This window comes from Emydura macquarii, unplaced genomic scaffold (genome assembly GCF_026122565.2).
Source record: "Emydura macquarii macquarii isolate MOO-44397 ecotype Brisbane River unplaced genomic scaffold, CSIRO-AGI_Emac_v2 contig_2292, whole genome shotgun sequence".
Taxonomy (NCBI): Eukaryota; Metazoa; Chordata; order Testudines; family Chelidae; genus Emydura; species Emydura macquarii.
In genome coordinates, this window is record NW_027132429.1 from 2,753,638 (window position 1) to 2,773,846 (window position 20,209).

At 47.5% G+C, this 20,209-nt stretch overlaps 1 protein-coding gene across 10 annotated transcripts in view; it reads right to left on the reverse strand.

Annotated features, from left to right (window-relative positions):
- DNM2 (dynamin 2) overlaps positions 1-16,421 on the reverse strand; it is a 56,808-nt gene extending 40,387 nt beyond the window's left edge. For all 10 annotated transcript variants that reach the window (XM_067560570.1, XM_067560569.1, XM_067560567.1 and 7 more), the window contains exons 1-2: positions 16,154-16,421; positions 3,792-3,865 (exon numbers count right to left, since the gene is read on the reverse strand). In XM_067560570.1, coding sequence (XP_067416671.1) covers positions 3,792-3,865; positions 16,154-16,314 — 235 coding nt within the window. In that variant the 5' untranslated portion in view covers positions 16,315-16,421. The remainder of the gene's footprint in view (positions 1-3,791; positions 3,866-16,153) is intronic.
- Positions 16,422-20,209: the final 3,788 nt, after the last annotated feature.

Below are 20,209 nucleotides of genomic sequence, written 5' to 3' on the forward strand. Positions count from 1 at the left end.
GCTAGCTGGAAAGCATAGCGTAGGGGGTTCCCTGCCATGACACAGAGTCCCCTTACTGGCATTACTGGTAACAGTGTGATGGAAGTACTTGGGACCCTCACTCATGGCTGATGATCCCACTGTGCTAGGTGCTGTACAAACACAGACCCTGCCCAGAGAAGTGGTGGAGGTTCTACCACATGTAAACCCATGTGACCGTTTGCCTGCACCCGCACTCTCCTTGACAGAAGAGCAGGAATTTCGAAAGCAAACATCAGCAGCCAGGCAGCTCTGACCAGAAACCAGTCATTTTATACACAAGGCAATGAAGTTATGAGAAGGGTTTACTCACTAGCCCTTGTCACCTGACTCCAGGGCCATGAGAGCAGACAGGCAGGCTCTAGCCCACCAGCACTCCAAAATAGTGAGCCCGTGGGGGGCTGAGAGTGACATTTCAAGAGCCCACATGCAGTGCTGCGTCCTCAACAACTCCCTGTCTAATCTTAAACTGCTCCGCTTGAGCAACCTAATTTGCACCCAGATAGTCCCAGAGGAAGACAAGAGGGAACAACAGAGAGCAGTTGATTTAGGACTGAACGGCACGCAAGTATCGGCAAGAGTAGCACGACTCCCGTGAAGTGAGACTCTCTCCACAGCCGGCATATTATGCCCTTTAAGGATGAGTCTCCAGTTATCAATTGCATGGAGCGTTACACTGCAATCATTTTCTTTAACAGCAGAAAAGACAGCAAGGTCTGACAGCAGCTGGAAAAAAACACTTCTCCTTTATCTGCCACCCAGGTTCACTGTCTCCTGCAGGCACCAGCTGTTACAGAAAAAACCCTGGACTTGGGTCTTGGGAGACTAAGAGCTCAGAGGCTCACCTTCACCAGTGGGCAACTTTACTGCAGAGACAGCGTTTAAATATTAACTCAGTCACATGCCGCCAGCACGTTGGGATGCCTTGGAATCTGGGGCTGGCTTGAAATGGCCGACCGGAACCACACAGCTGCTACTAGCAAGCCTGCAAGGCAGCGAGTAAGTCAGGAAGGTCCAACCAGAGAACCTTGTCCTTATTCAAAAGCCCACGCAAGTCTCCGCAGCGCTAGCGACAGCACCTGTGCTATGTTTTAAATGAGAGTCCAGTGGGCTTTGGATTGGGGCCCTAAAGTCAATGGCAAGGTTCTGCCACTGATTTCAGTGGGCATAGTCCTTCAGACAGGACCCAGCACTGGCTCACTCCATTGATAGCATAGGCAGCACTGTGTCCTAGCAACATCTAATCCTACTTGCCCGCACCCCTCTGGAGACGAGGCCAGCTGACAAAGGAATTGGCTGGAAACAAATCCTTCACACTCCAGAGGTCCCCAAAGTTGGTCCTGTGCAACACACTCATCATGGTCTGTCATGCTCGCAGAATAATCTCAGGTGCCAGCCCGCTACTGGAGAGCTACAAAGGCCTTGGTATCCTGCTGTTGCAGTGATGGGGGAATTCAGCACCAGAGGGGAGCGGTGGGTATAACAACCTATGTGCTTCTCTCCAAGAGATCTGGATGATGAAGGCACCAAGGCTATTTTCCATAACCCAAGGTGCACATGTCCTAGGGTTCCTCTCCTTGAAGGGATTTTAAAAGAAGCCTTTCACAAAATCCACATATTCAAGTACTGCCTGTCTCACTCCTGGCCCTACTTTAAAGAAAGGCAGTGCTGAGAAATAGAAGGTAAGCTACTCATCTCCATTCTAGAGAGATAACTGACCCTGGCTGTGGTGAGAGGGATGGCAGTACGCAGGTCCTCTTTCCTACCCATGCAGGTTTGCATATCAACTTGCCTCTCAAGTGAAAGCTGTCAGTCAGATGGGCAGTACTTTGCATTCATCAGACTGAAACAAATCAGCACAGTTTGACTGAAATTTTGCCAAATCTTCATGCCTTCTGGGCACCAGATATGCTGATTGTTGCGCTATAAATGACTCGACTATGCGGTCTCATTTTGAGTGAAATTTTCAGTCAATGTTCGAAAAGGAGGAAAGTCCGTTAATCATCATGGAAAGCTACTGCAGATTGGCAATGTGCTTGCTTATCCCACGGGCTACAGGTACCTCATCTGCACATCACCAGAAACAGACCCTCAGTCACTACTGACCCTATGTGACATCAGGGCTGGCAATGCGTAGAGTTAATTCTGAGCTGGTGAGTCTATTCCCCCACTTCCTCGGAATGAAAAGCGTTCTCTCCAAGAGAGAGAACCCAGACAGTATTCAATCCATATTCCCATCCAACAGCACAGTCCCAGGGTCCCTTCCCATCCACTATTGTGTATGTCTGTAGACTGTTGTGGCTGCACTCCCCCAAACACAAGCAGCAGAGCCCAGGCCTCCTGGAAAAGGGACAGTGCAGGAGAAACATCATGCACATTTCATCCAAAGTAATAGGACAGAGAAATCGTCCAGGTTCACCAACATTTTAAGCATGTGCTTGTTTATATCCCCTTCACATCTACCATGCTCAGCCTTGGGGAAGAGAGCCATGATCCAATATCAAGGTCTCTGTTTCTTCTGCTTCCGTCACTCGGACAGAAACAAGGAACTATTCGAGTGGCAGGGGAAAATACACAGGCAAGGGTTTTATAAACAAGAAATTCTGCAAAATCACCACCGCCTAACCCACTCCCACCACCAGAACGGGGCTGTCCCTGTGCTGTGGAATCACTGAGCGCGCAGGATAATGCAAGAAAAGCTCTGAAGTGTCACAGTGCCTCAAATAAAGCTTTTTAACACCACGGCCATCAGCAGCCGATGGAGTAAGTTAACCCCCTCTCAAGTGCAACCCCAGCAAAGCAGCAACTCACTGCCCTTTTCACTGGAAGAATACGAGTGGCTTTGTGTTAACTGAGCACGTCACAGCATCAACAGGGAGCTCAGTCTGACAGCTCCATTTGGTCTTTCACATGGGAACAGATCAATTTGCTCGAGTAATAGAACCCTGAATATCAGTGACCTGCATTACCCAGGAGAGATTGAGGCTAGGGACAGAGGAAAATGCAGACTAACTAGAAAAAAGAAACTTTCTGGGAACGTTAAACTTCCCAAGCTGATCCCAACTATCTGCAGTGCCAGGACCCCTGCCCAGACCAAAAGTGGTTTGTTCTTTCCCCTACTAAGATTCTCAAAACCTTTAGGGCTAGAGTTGGTTTTCAGACATAGCATATTTCAAAGATTTTAAGGCCAGAAGAGACCATTATGATAAACCAACCCACTATAGTAAACCAAAGAGTTGTACTAGTTTAAAACAAATTAGAATAAGTTCACATGGTCTATCAATACTGCTTAACTTGCAGTGGAAACTGACAGACTATGGCAAATCGTTTCAGCGTTAAGCGTTTCCAGCCAGCAATCTATGACCATGGTACATGTTCTTGATCAGTACAGTCACTTCAGCATGCAGCTAATGTCGAATTACACAAAACCAGCCACCTCTCTCATTTGCCACTTAAAGGGCAGCTTTCATCTCCTGAGTAGCACATTTTCTTTCTAGCAGTTTACAAAAATAAACTTGTTCCATGAGCATTTAAAAGAGTCAAAGCTGTTCCCTACATATGCATAAACTAGTTCAGTGACAAGACAGCCAGGGACTCAAACACAGACATTCAAACAGAGCTGCACTTTTTCTGATCTGCTATGTATACTGAAAGAAGCATTCGCCCAGGGTACTAGACTGGCTACCCAACTGGAAGAGCAAACTTGAGAACAATCCAAGCCCATAGATCTCCATGAGGGAACAGCTTGTGTTTTGATCTACGGAGCACTGTACCTGTTTTTGAGAAGATTAGCTGAAGAATAAGAGGACGTCGGGTGACAATTCCAGACCCACGGGGAAGGAAGTCTCTGTAATGAAATAAAAGAGATGGAGTTACTCACAGGGCTAAGCCACTCATTCAGGATGTTCAGATGCTACAGAGATGAGCAGCATACAAAGCCCTGATGCGTATAATGGTAGCGCTTAGCGACTCCATTGTGACAAACATTGTACATGCACACTCCCAGCCCTGCTGAGCTTACAAGCACCTCCATTTTACAGATAAGTCATTTGCCTTTCGCTGTGTCTCAGTTTCCCAAAGACACAGAAGACTGGGTCAGAACCCAGAGCTCCCAAGTCCCAATCGGGGCATTAGCCGCAAGACCATCCGCCCATTCAGTTTTTACCCAACTCAATTAGTATCCCATATCCACGGCTCTCAGACAGGAAAACAGGAGACAATGGAGCCTCATTACAGGGACGAGCTTCTTATACTCCCCTGATTATCAGGCTACAGCCTCTCCTAGGGCTTCTGGAGAGGATGCCTCCCGCAGGATGTGACAGCAGAGCCTGCGTAGCTAGAAAGGAGCTATAGTTACATCACATCATGCTTAGTATCTACAGCCAAGCAGCACAGAGGAGCACTGTAAAACAGAGGGAGGGACAGCTCCTCGGGCCTCAGGTGCACCCTTTGCCTTACGGCTTGTAAGCAGTTAATATCAAGGTTCACAGCAGAAGGGTCTGGTTTTCCAGCCATCAACATTTTAATAGTGAGCAGACTGCAGGGTTGGGGGTTTTGTTTGTTTGTTTGTTTTTTAAAGTGCTCCTCTGATTTTTACACATGGTTCATTCAAAGACAAAGACAGTTTAACAGTGGAAAGAGAATCAGTCATTTTCTTTTTATTCTTTGAAACCACACATGCTTAAGTGTTTCGAAGTTATTTCCCAGAAGAGCTGGATTTCTGATTAACACCAGAATAAAACAAAGAGCTGGCAACTCTCCTCAGAGACAGAGAGAATCTGGAGTGAGTCACCCCCACCCCTTCCTATTGGGTAGAAACTCAAGTGTGCAGAGCCATTGTGAGAGACCTACATGTTGGACTCTTCTGCCCGGAAATCATGCTCCTCCACATCCTAAGCATGTTGTTTTGTTAGAGACAATTACTGCAGACTGAATGGCTACAGTTCTTCTCTACGACAGCGGCGAAAACAAAAGTTAGAAAGAGCTGCTTGGGCAGGAGTGGGGGCACATCCTGCAGGTTTTCTGAGTGCTTCTTTGTCTAGCATTCATGGCTTCCCTTGCTTTGAAGTGGAAGAGAGACGCGCTTCACAGGAAGGATTGCATTGAGAGCCTTCCCATTTATTTCAGTGAATAGCCAGACAGTCATCTAGACTTCTACAAGTCCTCCCCCAAGTGGGAAGATTTTGGCCTTCCTACTCCTACAGCTCCCAGGGAAGTCATCATTGTGGTAATCCAGCACTAGGACAAATAGTACAGTTACCGCTGCATCCAGGTTCAGCATGGAAAAGCTTGCCAATCACCTCCACTGTTCTGCCCTTTATTTGGTTATTACAGATACAAGTAACATTTGTGTACAGTTGTGTTAACTTTGTACACTAGGTGTCCAAACCGGAAAGCCTGGCACTTTGAGTGCCCTCACTGGAACAGGTCATGGAGCAAATTTCTTCTCAGGTCTGTTTCAGGCTGTCTGCAGACTCAGGAAGACACTGGCAACACCCCACTTCACATGTGCAAGAGTGGCTTCTAACAAGCAGTCAGATTCTGCACAACTCAGGCTTCTATCATAGGTGGCTAATTGCCAAAATGGGCCAGATCCAAAGAGCAGGTTGGGTGCCAAACACCATTATGCCAGCTGGCGGCTTGTGCTGTAGTGCATCCCAGCTCTGTAGCAAGCTGTGGTCTTTCAGCGTGCCACACAGACTTACAGCACTGTGTGCAGAAAGCGGTGCTACATTCCGACCAGGTACAAATTAGCTGAACTCAGGGAGAGCCAAGAAAATGAGCCCTCAGAGGAAATCCAATGAACTCTTCGCACCAAGCATGTGGAGTGAACATCTTCCCACGAGACTGGGAATACAGATTCCGTGGGCACTCAGCATCTGCTCCTGCAACAGCAACGGGCAGGAACCAGCAGGAAGATGAAGCATTTAGTCTGTCATGGATGTCTGCTCCTCAGGGCAACAGGAAAGTCTTGGGTTATTTCCCTTGTGCTCTGCTTTGCTCTAGTGCCACCTTCCAGCCAGCTCCCTCAAATAACCCAAGATACAGAAGTCTCACCACTCCTTACGTGCCATTTGGAACATGATCACTGTTCTCTGGCTCCCAGCTAGACACACACAACACAACACTCACATATACAGGCCTGTACTCCACACAGACTCACACCCCTCCACAAATCAGCAACTGGCTTCCTGCCACTAACTTCTACTCCAGCCCCCATCTACTCCCATCTCATGGGAGGAGGCCTGATCAGACTGTAAAAACCCATCTTAAATGAGAGTGTGATAAAATAAGACCACATCTCTCGATAACCCTGTTCCCTGCTCTGTTTGCTTCACTCCATCACCAGAGACTGGGGGAATTACATTATATTGTCCAATTCAGGGGCCTGATCGCAAAACATAATGCGCCTACCTGGCACTTAAGTATTCAGGTTACTGGTGCCATATAGAGCACCAGGATACATGAACGTTAGCGTTCTGTTCAGGAGAAGGAACGTGAACATGGCTGCCAGCATTCAGATATGCATCTTCAGAAGACATTCCAAATACCATTTTAAAACTGTTTGGCACTGCAGTGCCAGTCTCTCTATATGGGACCAGGGGGCAGGGAGATGATTTAAGTATCAGTATTTGTCACTGGGCTGCTTGGACCAACACCTGGAGTTAGAACTAGTGTCTCTGGTGTTTATCTTGAAGGCTGTTCTGGTCTATTTTTCTAATTAGGAAGTGGATGTTCTTTTTAAAATGTGATTTTCACTGTAGGTTCAAATAGCTGGGCCCCGTAAACAGCAGCCAGGCAAGTTGCATTAGAAGTAGCATAGAGGAAGCCTTGAAATACAATCCTAGAAATCTTAGGTTCCATGCACACTGATTAAGCCATGCTGGAAACTAAGAGCACAAGCCTTAAGGTGTTTCTGGGGTTTTCTAAAACAGCCTGTCCAGTTATTTGCCCAGTTAACAAGTTGGGGGTCAGGGAAGACCCCAGATAAAAGTATTTCTACTGGCTATGGGGGGGAGGGACGTCAAGCAAAATAGCCAGTTTGCATTGATGTGTCCTGTATCTAGGAGACCAAGAGGTTTCTTCTAACCAATGTTTTGTTTTGTTTTTCTAAAAAGGGACGCCTGAGTAGGCTGTGCAGTCCCATCTCAACTCAGAGTCAGTCAAGTTCTCCAGGGCAACCTTCAGACATTTCACAGGGGGCATTATTTTTACAAAGCTTCCCCCCTTTCACCAGCTAAATCTTGGTGACATTTGCCTTCAGTGCCCATGGAAATGACTTCCCTCCCCTACATAACAGAAGTTCATTTTGAACTCTATTTTCAGATTCTTTGTGCATGGACCTTGCTCTTTTAGATTGTAAATCTATAAATGGTTAACTTTTACAATACCATATTAATCTGTTACAATGCAGCAAGGCAGAGGCTACTAACACAATGAGCTGCATTTCTAAGGATTTTTGTCTAGTCTTCCATCAGATTTAAGAACACAAGTACACGCAAAACTTTACAATTAATTAGTGCTCACAATCACAAGCCCAGTGAGGAAGGGAAGTAAGACTGCTCAGCAGTTGCACTGTGAGTCAAGGGCAGAGGCAGGAAACAGAATCCAAATTCCTGATGTATGTTAATTTCACAGTGCCAAAGGAATCAGGCCATACAGCACAAACTTGTTTGCCATTAAATCTCATGGTCAAAGGTGAACGTGGTTTGATCATGCATGAGAACGCAGGGTGACCTACTATTTACATGTAAAGCTATGAGGGAGATCGTGTGTCTGCTGTTTAACAAGAGATCACTTTATTGAGAGAGAGGGAACTCCTACGCTGCAACTGAAATGTGGGCCAAGCTTTGTGTGGTACAGAAGGCAGATCATTCTTAAATTGTGTCCATGAATGGCAGGGTGGAGGCGTTTTACAACTGAAAGGCGTTGCCACATTCACTTGGGTTCAGGCACGCTTATCTTGCGGGCAGCATAAATGGGAGTCTTCTTATCCACAAGACACTTCAGTCCAGGAGATATGTCACTGTCAACAGAGTCTAGGACCCAACACCAAGGTCCTGTCCTCATTTAAAGTGCTAGGGCTGACATGGCTCAGTTGTACACAGCTGGCAATAACTGGAACGATCAGTTCTGGGGGAGCTATTAACAGCCAGGGTTTAAGCAAGTGAAAAGCGTATTCCAGTCCAACAAAGGTTGGTCCAATAGAAAGTATCAGCTCATCTGTCTTTTCAAGACCCCAGCATTCTACTGGCTTCGCTTCATTGCCACCAGGCTCCCTCCCAGCCATAGCATACAAGGCTGCCTTTATTGCTGCTCGGCCCCTGCTAACCTGCCTCCACTTCACCCCTTATCAGCCAACGTAGCTTACTTAGCTAGACTGAAGGGGCAGAGGGCCACTTTCAGAAGCTAGCAGGATGACACTGAATACCCATTGGTTACTTGCACCATCTCCATTAGCAAAGGCACTTAAGGTCGCCTCTCCCTCGAGTTTCCTTGCATTTAACTTCTTGGAAGATCTCACTACTGGTCACTTGCACTTGTCAGGCTCACGGCTTGACACCTGCCTGCACTGGTCTCCTTCTATTCATTTAGATCTTCCTGGAATGCGGTTTATCTTGGCAGATTCTTCATAAGGACTCCACGCCTGCTCTTCCTCAAAAACACAGCAAAAAGAGGCTTCCTCCTCCATGCCGCACAATGGCAGACTTGCTGGGTGGCTTTGGGTGAGTCATTTTACCTCTGCTGCTCAGTTTATTTATGATAGTGGCCAAAGGGCCCCAATCAGGATTGGTCTTGGTTCACTGCGTGCTGTACAAACAGAGAAAGTTCCTGCCAGAACTTACTCTGCAGCTGGGGATAATATTTCCCTCCCAAAAGGGGGAGCTTATTTCATTAATATTTGTAAAGTGCTTGGAGATCTTCAACTAGAAGGTGCTCAGACTTAGAATTAAGCTTGTGAAGACATATCCTGGCCTGAGAAGCTGGTGCCTAGATACGATGGGAACAGTCTAACATGCCTGAGATGGAAGTGGCATCAATATTCCCCCTACAGTTGCTCACTGTAAGAATAAAGTTATTTTACTCTTTTCTGGGGCGGTTTCTCAAACCAGCTCTGTCCTCCGTCACAGACACTCTGTATTTCTAAATTCTATTTCCCCCCCATACACCTGAGACCGCAGGTTAATTCATTACTACCCCATCCTAGTAATAAAACCTTGAGCCATTCAGTCAGAGCCATAATTCAGAGGCACCAAGCTGCATCTCAGGGAGCTCACTAAATTCCAGTGAGTCAACTCATTCTACCTACACTCCTGATTTCAGACCAAAGCTGGAGACTGTTTGTTGAGTATTACAACTCGGCAACTTGACATAAGAACCGGTCATTTGTATCTTTATCCTACCCTGAAACATCAACCTTCCATCTAACAGAAGCAGCAATATTCCATCAGCGTTGTTCTGGAAGTCGTGTGTCTCTACCTTAGGCTAGGGATCCCAATGCTTTGATCAAATACAGATTTATGTATGTATTGCGTATCTCATTCATTGCTTCTGAAGCTCACTGTTGTTGCGCCAACATCTCACTGTTAATAGTTGGACTGCAAGTGTTTTACTGGAGATTAGAGAATGCAGGCAGGGGTGAGTACAGAGCTGTTTAGAAGCACAACTGCTGCTGCATTTCATTAGGAATGGAGATATTTAAAGTTGCCGAGAAACCTCATCTGCAGCCTTCCTGGTTTCATTAATGTTTTATTTACAAGCACTAACAGTATTGATAACATGTTAGGAACAAGTTATAATGGCCCCATTGACAATATACGCAAGAAACTAAATGTCAATAGACAGACCTCCCAACTGTGCGGCTCACAATGACCCCATTGTGATCCTCAGACCCAGTGAGCCAAGGACCCACTACAAGTCAATGGTCAAATTTTATGTAGATTGAAATGTCTTTTACACTTCCATTTGTCAGGATGTCACTGACAGGGCCACTGCAGGGCCAGGGGGAGACTCAGAGCACTTAGCACATTTGTACTGACACTATAAGGGCTCCAAAGATGAATTAGTCAATGCACTGTGACATCAACAGGATGGGTTAGAATACTGCTAGTAATGCAATTTTAATGCATTACTTTAGATTTCCTTTTGCGTTTCTCTCCAGAAGAGGGCTGAAATGACTCATCTCTACTCAGAAGTGCGTTAGGATTACAAGATCACTCACTGCTCTGCTACCCACTGACAAGGATGCAAGGGGAATAGCAGCTCCATCCTGAATACCTTTTAATCCCTGCATCTCATATAATTAGTTAGCACAGTTTCACTGGGACTCCGCAGATCTGACCTGTTTTCTGCTCTGCCACAGCATCCTTGTGTGACCTTGGGTGAGTCATTTTGCCCATGCTTCAATTTCTGCCATTGGTAAAATGGAGATAATAAGCCTTCCTTGCCTCATCTGTTTAGACTGTAAGAACTTCAGAGCAGGGGTGGTCTTCCTGTGTCTGCAGTGCCCAGCACTACGGGATCCCAATTTTGGTTGAGGCCTCTAGGCCCTATCAAAAATAAATCAAAATTGATTTTGAAAAATTAACTTGCTTCCTTTATGAAACACGGATCCAAAGCTGCTCCCTGTGCCACCTCCTTGTTACCTTTGGCCAATAAGCTAAATAAAGCTCAAGACTTGTGATTAACCCAAGCAGGTAAGGCAAAGCGCACACCTTGCCTTCTGAACAGGAAGTGCAGGGCTCAGTTGCCATTACAGCCTGGGAACATGCACTGCTCTCCAGTGAGGCAGATCTGAAACGTTACCTCACATTTTTGCTCGGAAGTGGCAGTTTTCCCCAAGCATCTCTCAGGACTTCTCTGTGCCTAGCTAATTAGTGATTTGCTACAGCCAGCTCAGAACGTAAGGTAGGCCACGATCTAGTTGTCACTGGAGAATCTTGCCCCTTCCTCTGATACATCTGGGGACAGGATACCAGTATTGATGGGCCATTAATGACACACTTCCTAGGCATTAATTTATATTCCACACATTAGCTGGGCCTCTAATTTATTACTCTATTACAATTAAGCAAGGCCAGTATGATAGGGCACTCAAAATCTTAAAGGGTAATTTACCAGCATAAAATATTCCTATTTATAGGCAAGAGGGTCAGTAGCTTCATAATACAAAGGATGAAAACTTTTATGAACAAAGCAGGTAATTTATTAAACGGAAACTGATCAAAAGAATTCCCTTACGTATATTACTAATATCTTAGATCAAGTGCAACCTTTACATTATTAGTGATTACTCCGATATGCCACAGTGAAAGAGATGCTAAGAGCCACTGAAAGGAGACTGGAAAAGAAAGTTTCAAAATATCTAATTTACTTTTCTCTGTTTGTTGTTAAGCTTATTGGAGCTGAGTAAAGAGCTGAAACGTGAGTGACAAACAGGACGGGTCTATTTCACCACCTTGTTTTCAAGAATCAGCCTAGTGCTATCCTGTTTGGATTGCAAATATCCCCCCTCTGTCCCCACGAGATGTTGACACCCCAACAAAGACTACTACTTACATGGACATTTAAGTCATTTTTATTAAGTTTCGTAAATAAATATAAAGCCCATGGGGGTCTTAAGGAGGGGAGATGTTTGGTTTTCTATTCAAGTTCTTTTAGGATACACCCAACACCATAAGGGCCAGTACCTGCATAAATTTAACTTCAAACATACAAGCAAGTAAAATCAAGCAGGTGTTTAAGTGTTCAAAGGTTCTGGCCCACTGAATGGAAACACAAATGATTTACCATAAGCTTGTATGCAGTGTTGTAGCCCTGTAGACCCGAAGAAGCAGATGGTCCCAGCCTTCAACATCAACGTCTACAATCTTAGAGCTGGGGTACCAGTTTCAGGGCTATTAATCCTTTATTCTGATCCCTACCGCAAAGCAGCAGCGATTACAACAGTGTGTGCGGTTATAGCTACATTCCCTTTTAATTTAGTCCCAAAGCTTTAGTAGCTTTGCATGGAAAGAACAGCTGAGAGAGAGAGAGAGAGAGAGAGAGAGAGGGGGAAGTTACCACGCCCATTGTTAGCATCACACAGTAAGAACTCTTGATCTTGTGGTTAAAAAAAATAAAAGAGTTTTGAAACATTCTGTTGAGGACACCAAATGAATGCAGAATTCAGCACAGACCCAACAGTCACCCTCAATTATTAACACAAGGGCCCCACTGTAACACAAAGCTAGAGCTCTGAGATTTGAGCAGAAGAGTCCAGGTTACCAAAAAAAAAAAAAAAAAAAATGTATAAGGATTTCACCTCATGTAAAACCTTCCTATTCAGACATGTACTGAAAAAGAGATTCTATGGATTTTGGTTAACCCCTTATTAAAGGCTTCCTTGTTGGAGGCTTAAAAGCCCTGAAACAAAGATTTGTAATTATGGTGCTGCGCTTGCAGTGTCACTATAATTACAGGCTGCCAGTATTTCCACTGGCAGCTTTTGAGGGGGTAATAACTTGACCACGTTGATCCCAATTGTGACAATGCCGGGCTCAACGCGTCAGCCCAGGTGCAAGTTTTCAATTGATCCAGCTGCTTTTTTTAAACTTAGCAAGTAATAAAGACGGAATCGGTGGGTTTCTCACAAGCCCTACCACAAACCTCTTGGCAAGCTGTTAACCCATAACATGGCTCAAACCCATGTGATAACGAAAGTCTATGCATCTGATGATGCATCACCAGGCCCCAGTTTCTGATCCCAGACATATGGGCACGTATTGTCAACAACCTAGGAAAAACTGAAATAAGTGAAAAGGTTCAACTGCAGGAAGCAAAATATAGAAAACCTCATGTGACCTTTTTCCCCAACTAAAAAAAAAATCTAAACTATTGGTCTGAGATCATTGTGATTAAAAGGCTAAAGCATCCAAAAATGTAGGGAAAACAGCCGAGCCTGAGGCAAACAGAACACTGCTTTCTGGAAACAGATGAAGGCATGACTTACACTCAAGTCCAGGCAGGGAGGAGAACTGCAGTACAGAATTCTAGGCACAGACACTCTAAATATCAAGATAAAAAGACATCAAGAAGCTAATACAGTATCTGCTTTAACCCAAATAGGGCCCCACTGTGCTGGGTGCTTTACAGACATACTAAGAAGCCATCCTTGCCCCAAAGACCTTACACAGTCTAAAGCTAGACAAGGGGTAGGAGGGGAAAATAGCGACAGAGGCAAAATGACTTGCCCAAGGTCACCCAGCAGTTCAGTGGCAGAGCAAGACACTGAATCAGGAGACCTGAGTTCTGAATCTTATCCATTGGACCATACCACTTCCCAATGTATCTCCCTGATATTTATTGAAGTTATTCACCATACAATCCCATGAGGCATTGCAGGAGACAGATTCCAGATATAGCCCTTTAGTTAAGTTGGTGGTACGCTATAAAGAAATCCTCCAAGTAGTGAGAGTCACACATTAATTGCCAGCCCTTCATCACCCTGCTTTAAAGCCAGGTCAAGCGATAGAAAAGGCAGAGATTAAACACACAATTTAGAAAACTTAGGTCACTCTAGCAAGACAAAACAGCCCCTTTAAAAAGGCCTAACTTGTGTCCTAAGAAGTGACTTTGTTCCTCTGGTCACAGAGGTTCGGCACCATAGAAGCGGACTTTATTAAAACCTGCTATTCATCTGCAGAGAGTCAGATCGGTGTAAGTCAAGTTTTAAAAAACCCAAAGCTTTAATGGAATCTAAAGTCAACTTGTGCAATAGCTACCCTCTGTCACCACATTACCTTGATACCATCACCTCAGCCTCTCCTCTACCCACCCCCACCTTGGCTGTCAAGCCCACTTGTTGCATCTTGGCTTCAAATGTAAAGTCTCTCACAGCAGAGACCGTTTTAATCTTCATGGATCCTGCTGCCAGATTCAGGAAGGGTGGGCCCCATGCAAAAGCCTAAAAATTCCAATGGGTGTCCATACAGGTTTATAGTTTTCCTTGTGTGGATCCAGGTGTATGCTTGTGCAGCACCTAGCACAAGGGGACCCAATTCTAACGGAGACCACTGGGCTTTATTGCCATGGTAATAGCAAAAAGATTGGAAACACACACTCTGCTCTAGGTCTAAGATTTACTTGAGTAAATTAATACGGTCACGTTGAACACTACTAAAAATAACAGATCCCAACTTCTAGCGGTCTTTTACTAAGAATTACACTCAGGGTACCTCATCAGCTACTCTGACATAAGACTGCCCTCCCCACCCTTCAGACACTTGCTCTCCTGCGGATCTGTATACAATTTTTTTTAAGTGTCTTGAAGGTGATGATTAAGGAATTCAAAGATGCTGACATCTACCCAAACTAGTCCGTAAGTGCCAGTCAGTCATGCTTTAACTGAACAGCTTGTGTTATTGTATCACACAGATCTTGACTTTCAATCTTGAGCTACCAATACAAACAAAACACAGATGCACACCACAGTTAACTCTAGCAATCCAGGTTATTTTTAGACCATTGAAATCAAACACTGACCAAACCCAGCCGGACTACAGAAGACAGACGCACTCTCTTTTTCACATGATCATTTTCAGTAGATTTTCAAGTCCACCTCTGCTCCATTCCTCACTGTTTGGAAAACTATCACTGAACTGGGGACCATCACGTCAAATTAAACATCCATGCAGTACCATAATGCAGATCCAGTGCATTTAGGGTACACATGAAAATTTGTATAATGTATGATCAGAAACATCAAGTGGGGTGCTGGCTCCTGCCTGTACGAAGATTAAAGATATTCCTCCTTGGAATTTAAGGAATTAAGACTGATACTAGAACAACCTCCATCCCAGCTGGCCTACATCTGCTTGTTTCATGCATCTCTAGAAGACGACACACAGGAATTACCACTTCCTCTCTCTCTGGGGAGCATACAGCTTCCCAGCATAACAATGAGGGTGGACAAGGGAAGGGATCAAGGAACAAAGAGAAGAGGGGGACACCTAGGACCTTAGGAAAAGCACCATGGGGTCTTTAAGGACCATGCACAGCAGACAAGATCTCAGCTTCTGCTGCTGGAGTTGGGGTGGGAGGCAATTAAGGAAAAATTGTTGTTTAGCAGCAAACAGCCCCCCCACCCCCACCCCACCCGCACCTCGCAACCTGCAAGCCACACTTCCAAGGGTCCCTTCAGCAGGAACAGGGATGACAGCAAGCGGCACCAACCTCCTCTCGACGAAGGACTCGCTGGTCTCACTGAGGAGGGTGGGAGGGGGGCAGGCCCCGTGCGAGCCCCACCCTGAGTCACAGACAACTCCCACCCCCTCCTCCAGCCTGCGGGGTGCAGGATGACAGCCAGGGTGAGCACAATCCTAGCCCCCCCCCCGCTACCCGGGCAGGAGGGGACACCCCAGGGGAGCTCATGGCTCCCTGACAGGTTATGGGGAGATGCCTCTGCCACTACCAGGGGACAGATGGGGGAGGGTCCCTGTGTCCCAGGACTGGGGGGCAGGGACACGCCCAGGGAGCACCCCCCAGACCCCCACGGCTGAGAGCAGGGCAGGGCCCCCGCCCCCCAGAACTACCAAGCTCCGCTGCTATTCACAGAGTGACTTACGCCAGCTACGTCCGCCAAGACCCCCCACCACCACCACGGAAAGACCCCGGGTTAAGCCACTGGCGTAGGGACGGCGGCTGTCCACACCACGCTCCCCGGCCGCGAGCTCTACCCAGGCTATCGAGGGGCCTGGCTAGTAACGCCGCCTGCGTACACACACCGGAGAGCCCTACGCCAACTGCGCACGGCTGTGCGGGCGCCAGACCGCAGAGCGGGCTCAGCTAACGCAAGCGGCGTAAAACCCACCAAGGCGCCGTTCGCAGAGAGGGCCGAGGCCGTCCCGCGAGTAGCCAGTCACGCACTTAGCGCAAGGCCGCCGGAAAGATTCACCAACCACAGTTACGCCAGAAGAGCGGCAGCCCGGCCGTTCTAATCAAACCCATCTACGCAAGCGGCGTACGCACGCCCGAGGTATTCACCAACGGAGTTTCGGCGAACTACGCCGTATCCCTGCCGTTGCGTGAGGGGAACCGCGGGGGGGGGGGGACGACGACAAGTTACGCATTTTGCGCATCTCGGCCCCGGACTCACCGGCCCACGAAGTTCTCGAGCACGGAGCTCTTGCCGGCGCTCTGGCCGCCCACCACGGCGATCTGCGGCAGGTCGAGGTGGCAGCTCTGCCCGATGGAGCTGAACGCGTCCTGCAGCTTGTTCACCAGCGGGATCAGCTCCTCCATCCCCCGGTTCCCCATGGCGGCCGCGGGGCGCGGCTCCCCGAACCTCAGGCGGCAGCGGCTGCTCCTCAAAGGGTCCCCGGCGGCAACGGCCAAACTTCCCCCTCAGAGTCTCCTCATCCGGCTCCGGCCCCGGCCCCACCCCCGGCTCTTCACTCCGCCCAGCCCCGCCCCGTCCCCTCATGAGCGAATCCTATTGGTCGGAGTGTCTGTCAATCTGCGGGACTAGCCAGTAGAGCGGCGCTGCTGCCCCGACGTCAATGAAGCCCTAGCCAGCATCCCGCGTTTCTATTGGTCGCTTACCCTGCCACTCTTTTATCTCAACCAATGGAGTTTACTCGTGACCGGTCGAGGAAGGCGATACTTTTAGGTCCCGCCCCAATATCTTTCTATCTGGTTTCTCCTTGGAGGAAAAGTCTGTCGATCGATGTAAGGGGTAATCCAAAAGCACGTCACTCCCCCATTGGTCAGAACTTCTGCCACTCTGCCATCCCATCCAATCAATTGGAAGAGGCGGGGCTTCTCGGGGAAAGGTGGGTACTCTTTGTAGAGAAGCGGTGTCTGATTCGTGGGCAGTCTGTCACTCATAATGTCTCTCGTCATGATTGGTCTGTGTTCCTCTTTCCTGCCAGCGGAGCCGAGGGTTGAGCGTCACGCAAGAGATGTTAGAGATCAGGTACCGTATTAACTCAGATAGAACGCCACCACATTTAGTACCTCATTTCTCCTTATAGAAGCCCAAGAATATATTAACGTTTCTCCTTTCTACATACGCCTTTAATCTTGTTACCGTATATCTCCCTATAGAAACTACTATTATGGTGCCTTATTTCTCCCTCAATAAGCTCACAATTTTGATGCCATATCTCCATACAGAAGCCCTCTGATGACACCCTATTTTCCCCTAGAGATCCCCCCCACTCTTGGGGTATCTTAACTCTCCATATAGAAGCTGCCCTCCCTTATACCATAGTGACACATGGAAAAGCCCATCATGAAGCTACCCTATTTCCCTGTATAGAATCTCCCCCCTGCACAGTTCAGCCACGTCACACTGACAGGGAGATTTATAGTAAATCTCACCCTACTCACAATATTTGCCAGAAAGTTTAAAAATCTGTCATTTTACATGCATCGTGGTTTTGTTTATTACTAATATTGCAGTAGCATCTAGAGACCCCACAGCGAGCTGCTGGTGCCAGTTCAGTCCATCCCTGGGCTTTGTTCTACACCTGCCGCCCCCCGCCCCATGCTTCCTTGGTTGGTATTAGATTAGCAATAGCAGGCTTGCTTGGTGGGCTTTGCAGAGAAGCTTTATGCTTAGGCAGGGCCCAGAAGGGCACACAGCACCACCGGCCAACCTTAAATCCCCATACAAAGCTTTGGGGCAGTTAATAGAGTCCTGGGCTCTGCACCCTTTTCCCATTACTGAAGCACTAGTGATGATGCTGCCATGGCCGCAGTTTCCAACCACCTTCCACAGCCATCAACAGCAAAGCCACTAGTGGATTTCATGGAGGTTTTGACATTTCTCCCTTCTCGGGGGCAGGGGAAAGGAAGATGGGGCTGGGGTTTTTTAAATGATAATTTTGTAAAGGTTGATTTGTCTCAGGGGTTTAAGAGTAGAAGAGGAGGATCAGGGCTGCGGTTCAGGCGTAGTGCACAAGCAGGATGACTAGATGTCCCCCTATTAGGGGGTTTATTTTATATAGGCAAGCTATCAGTCTCCCCTCCCACCACCCCACTTTTTCACTCTTGCTCGCTGGTCACCTTCTGCACCAATGTCAGTCATATGGTGCAAAGGCCTTTTGGAAGACAATTTTTTTCCACCATTTCATACCCCCATCAAACTGGCTGGGCCTGCTCTCCTCTGAAGCTTGCCTCAAGCCCCCTTCCCCTCCTCTGAGCGCACAAAGTGCAGCTGCCCCTAGCCTACTGAAGGCAAAGGTGCTGAAGTGCTTTCCTGCAGAGGGGTCTTCACTGCAGGTTCTAGGAGCTGCAGCAGCCCCCAGCAACTCAACTCCCTGGCAGTTCACAGGTGAAGATGGGGCCTGTAATGTACCTGGGACCTAACCCCACACAACTCAAGCACCAGGCCCAAGACCTGGCAGCACAGGGGGAGCTACTAAAATAATCTGCTTTAGGAAAGAGACATACAGAGATATTCTACAGCTGCAATACGAGACTGAGAAAATTTCAGTAGGAAACTGGTTTTAGAGGTGGCCAGCAGCTGGGAGAATCAGACACTTCTAATCCTTACTAGCAACCCAATTCGTATAAGCAGTCTCCTGGGCATCATCTCAACATCTGCTCCCTGCTCTCCACTGTGCCCAACTCAACTGGAGCTGGGCGGGAAACTTTTCCAGGCAGGCAAGTATTTTCAAGAGTTTGAATCAGAAGGAAAAGTCAAAATGGTGAAATGCCCAAACAAAAAGGACAATTTCAAACTCTAATAGTCAGAAGAGTCATCAGGAGCAGCCCTGTTTTGAACAGCTGCGAGGAATTGACATCTCCCTCCCTCCCTCCCAGAGGAAAGATTCCCAATACCTTCCCCTCTCCAGCTGTTCACCTGGGAGCCTCTGCCTAGACAGCCCCTTATGCCCATTCTCCAAGGGGGCTTTGGGAACGTCGGACGCGTTCTGCGTGGCTTTGCAGAGCCTCACCCGTCAGATGGAAGTTGGGCTTGTATGATTGCTATGATCTTGGTTGGATAACAAGGCTGCAGCTCCTGGGGTCTCTTATGGCAGTAGTCGTGTTCCTTTGCAAAGGAAAGCGAGTATTTGGAGATTTCAGTCACCCAGGGACTGCTCTGAAGCGCTCTCCCGGCTCCAGGCTGATGCTAGAGCTTGGAACAGATTTATTCTTTTATAGCAGCATAGAACTAGAGGCCTCACTCACACGGGGGCCCCATCGTGCCAGGTGCTGCACAGAGAATGAGAAACAGCCCTGCCCTTAAGTGATCACACTCTACATAGACACAGGGTGGGAGGAGAAACTGGAGAGAGTGAACTGCCCAAGGTCACCTAACAGCTCAGTGGCAAAGCTAGACGAGAACATAGGTCTCTAACGTCCCTATCCAGTCCCCCTCGCAGGGGAGTGGGGCAGGTGGCTTTGACTCTCCCTCATCTTTTCTTTGGGGGTTGCTTGACCCAGACCTCCTACTGCCAATTGGCAGAGGGCATAAGGGTTACAAGCAGGCGGAGTCTGGTATTTACATTCTTGTTCAACACCGTGTGTCACGGGCAGTCTCTCAGAAAAGCCTGTGGTGGTCTGGATCTCACTCACTGGGAAACGTGCAGAGTTGTATGCACACACCCTGAAAACTACATTCATAAAGGTATGTTGGCAGTGTTGTTGTAACCATGTTGGGCCCCATGATGTTAGAGACAAGGTGGGTAAAGTAAAAGCTTTTACTGGCCCGACATCTGTGGAAGAGAGACAAGCTTTCAGCGAGCTCTTTCCAGAGGAAGACAGAGGTCCACACCCCCCTAGTTGTCATCTGCCACCTGGAACCCATACGGGTATCGTGCAAACGAACAATTACAACCCATCCTAAATGGGGACCCCATCTTAAAAAAATCCCCTCGCAGCAGAAGCAAGCGCCGCACAGACCAGGACCATCTCAATTCAAAGCAGCACCAGAACAGATGCAAAATCCAGCCCTATCTCCACTGTGAGGATGGCCAATACCCCTCCCAAACACACCTTGCAAGATCCATGGGTCCTACACATGCCTATCCCAACAAGTGGTGTATGAAATGCCCTAACAACGTGGGTGAAACAAAACAGTCACTATGCTCTGCAATGAATTCTCACAGAAGAGTGATAAAGGACAGACCCTACATCACCTGTGGGCAAACACTGTTCACAAAGCAATCACTCCAGCTCTCAACTCTCAGGCCTTGTCCTCAAA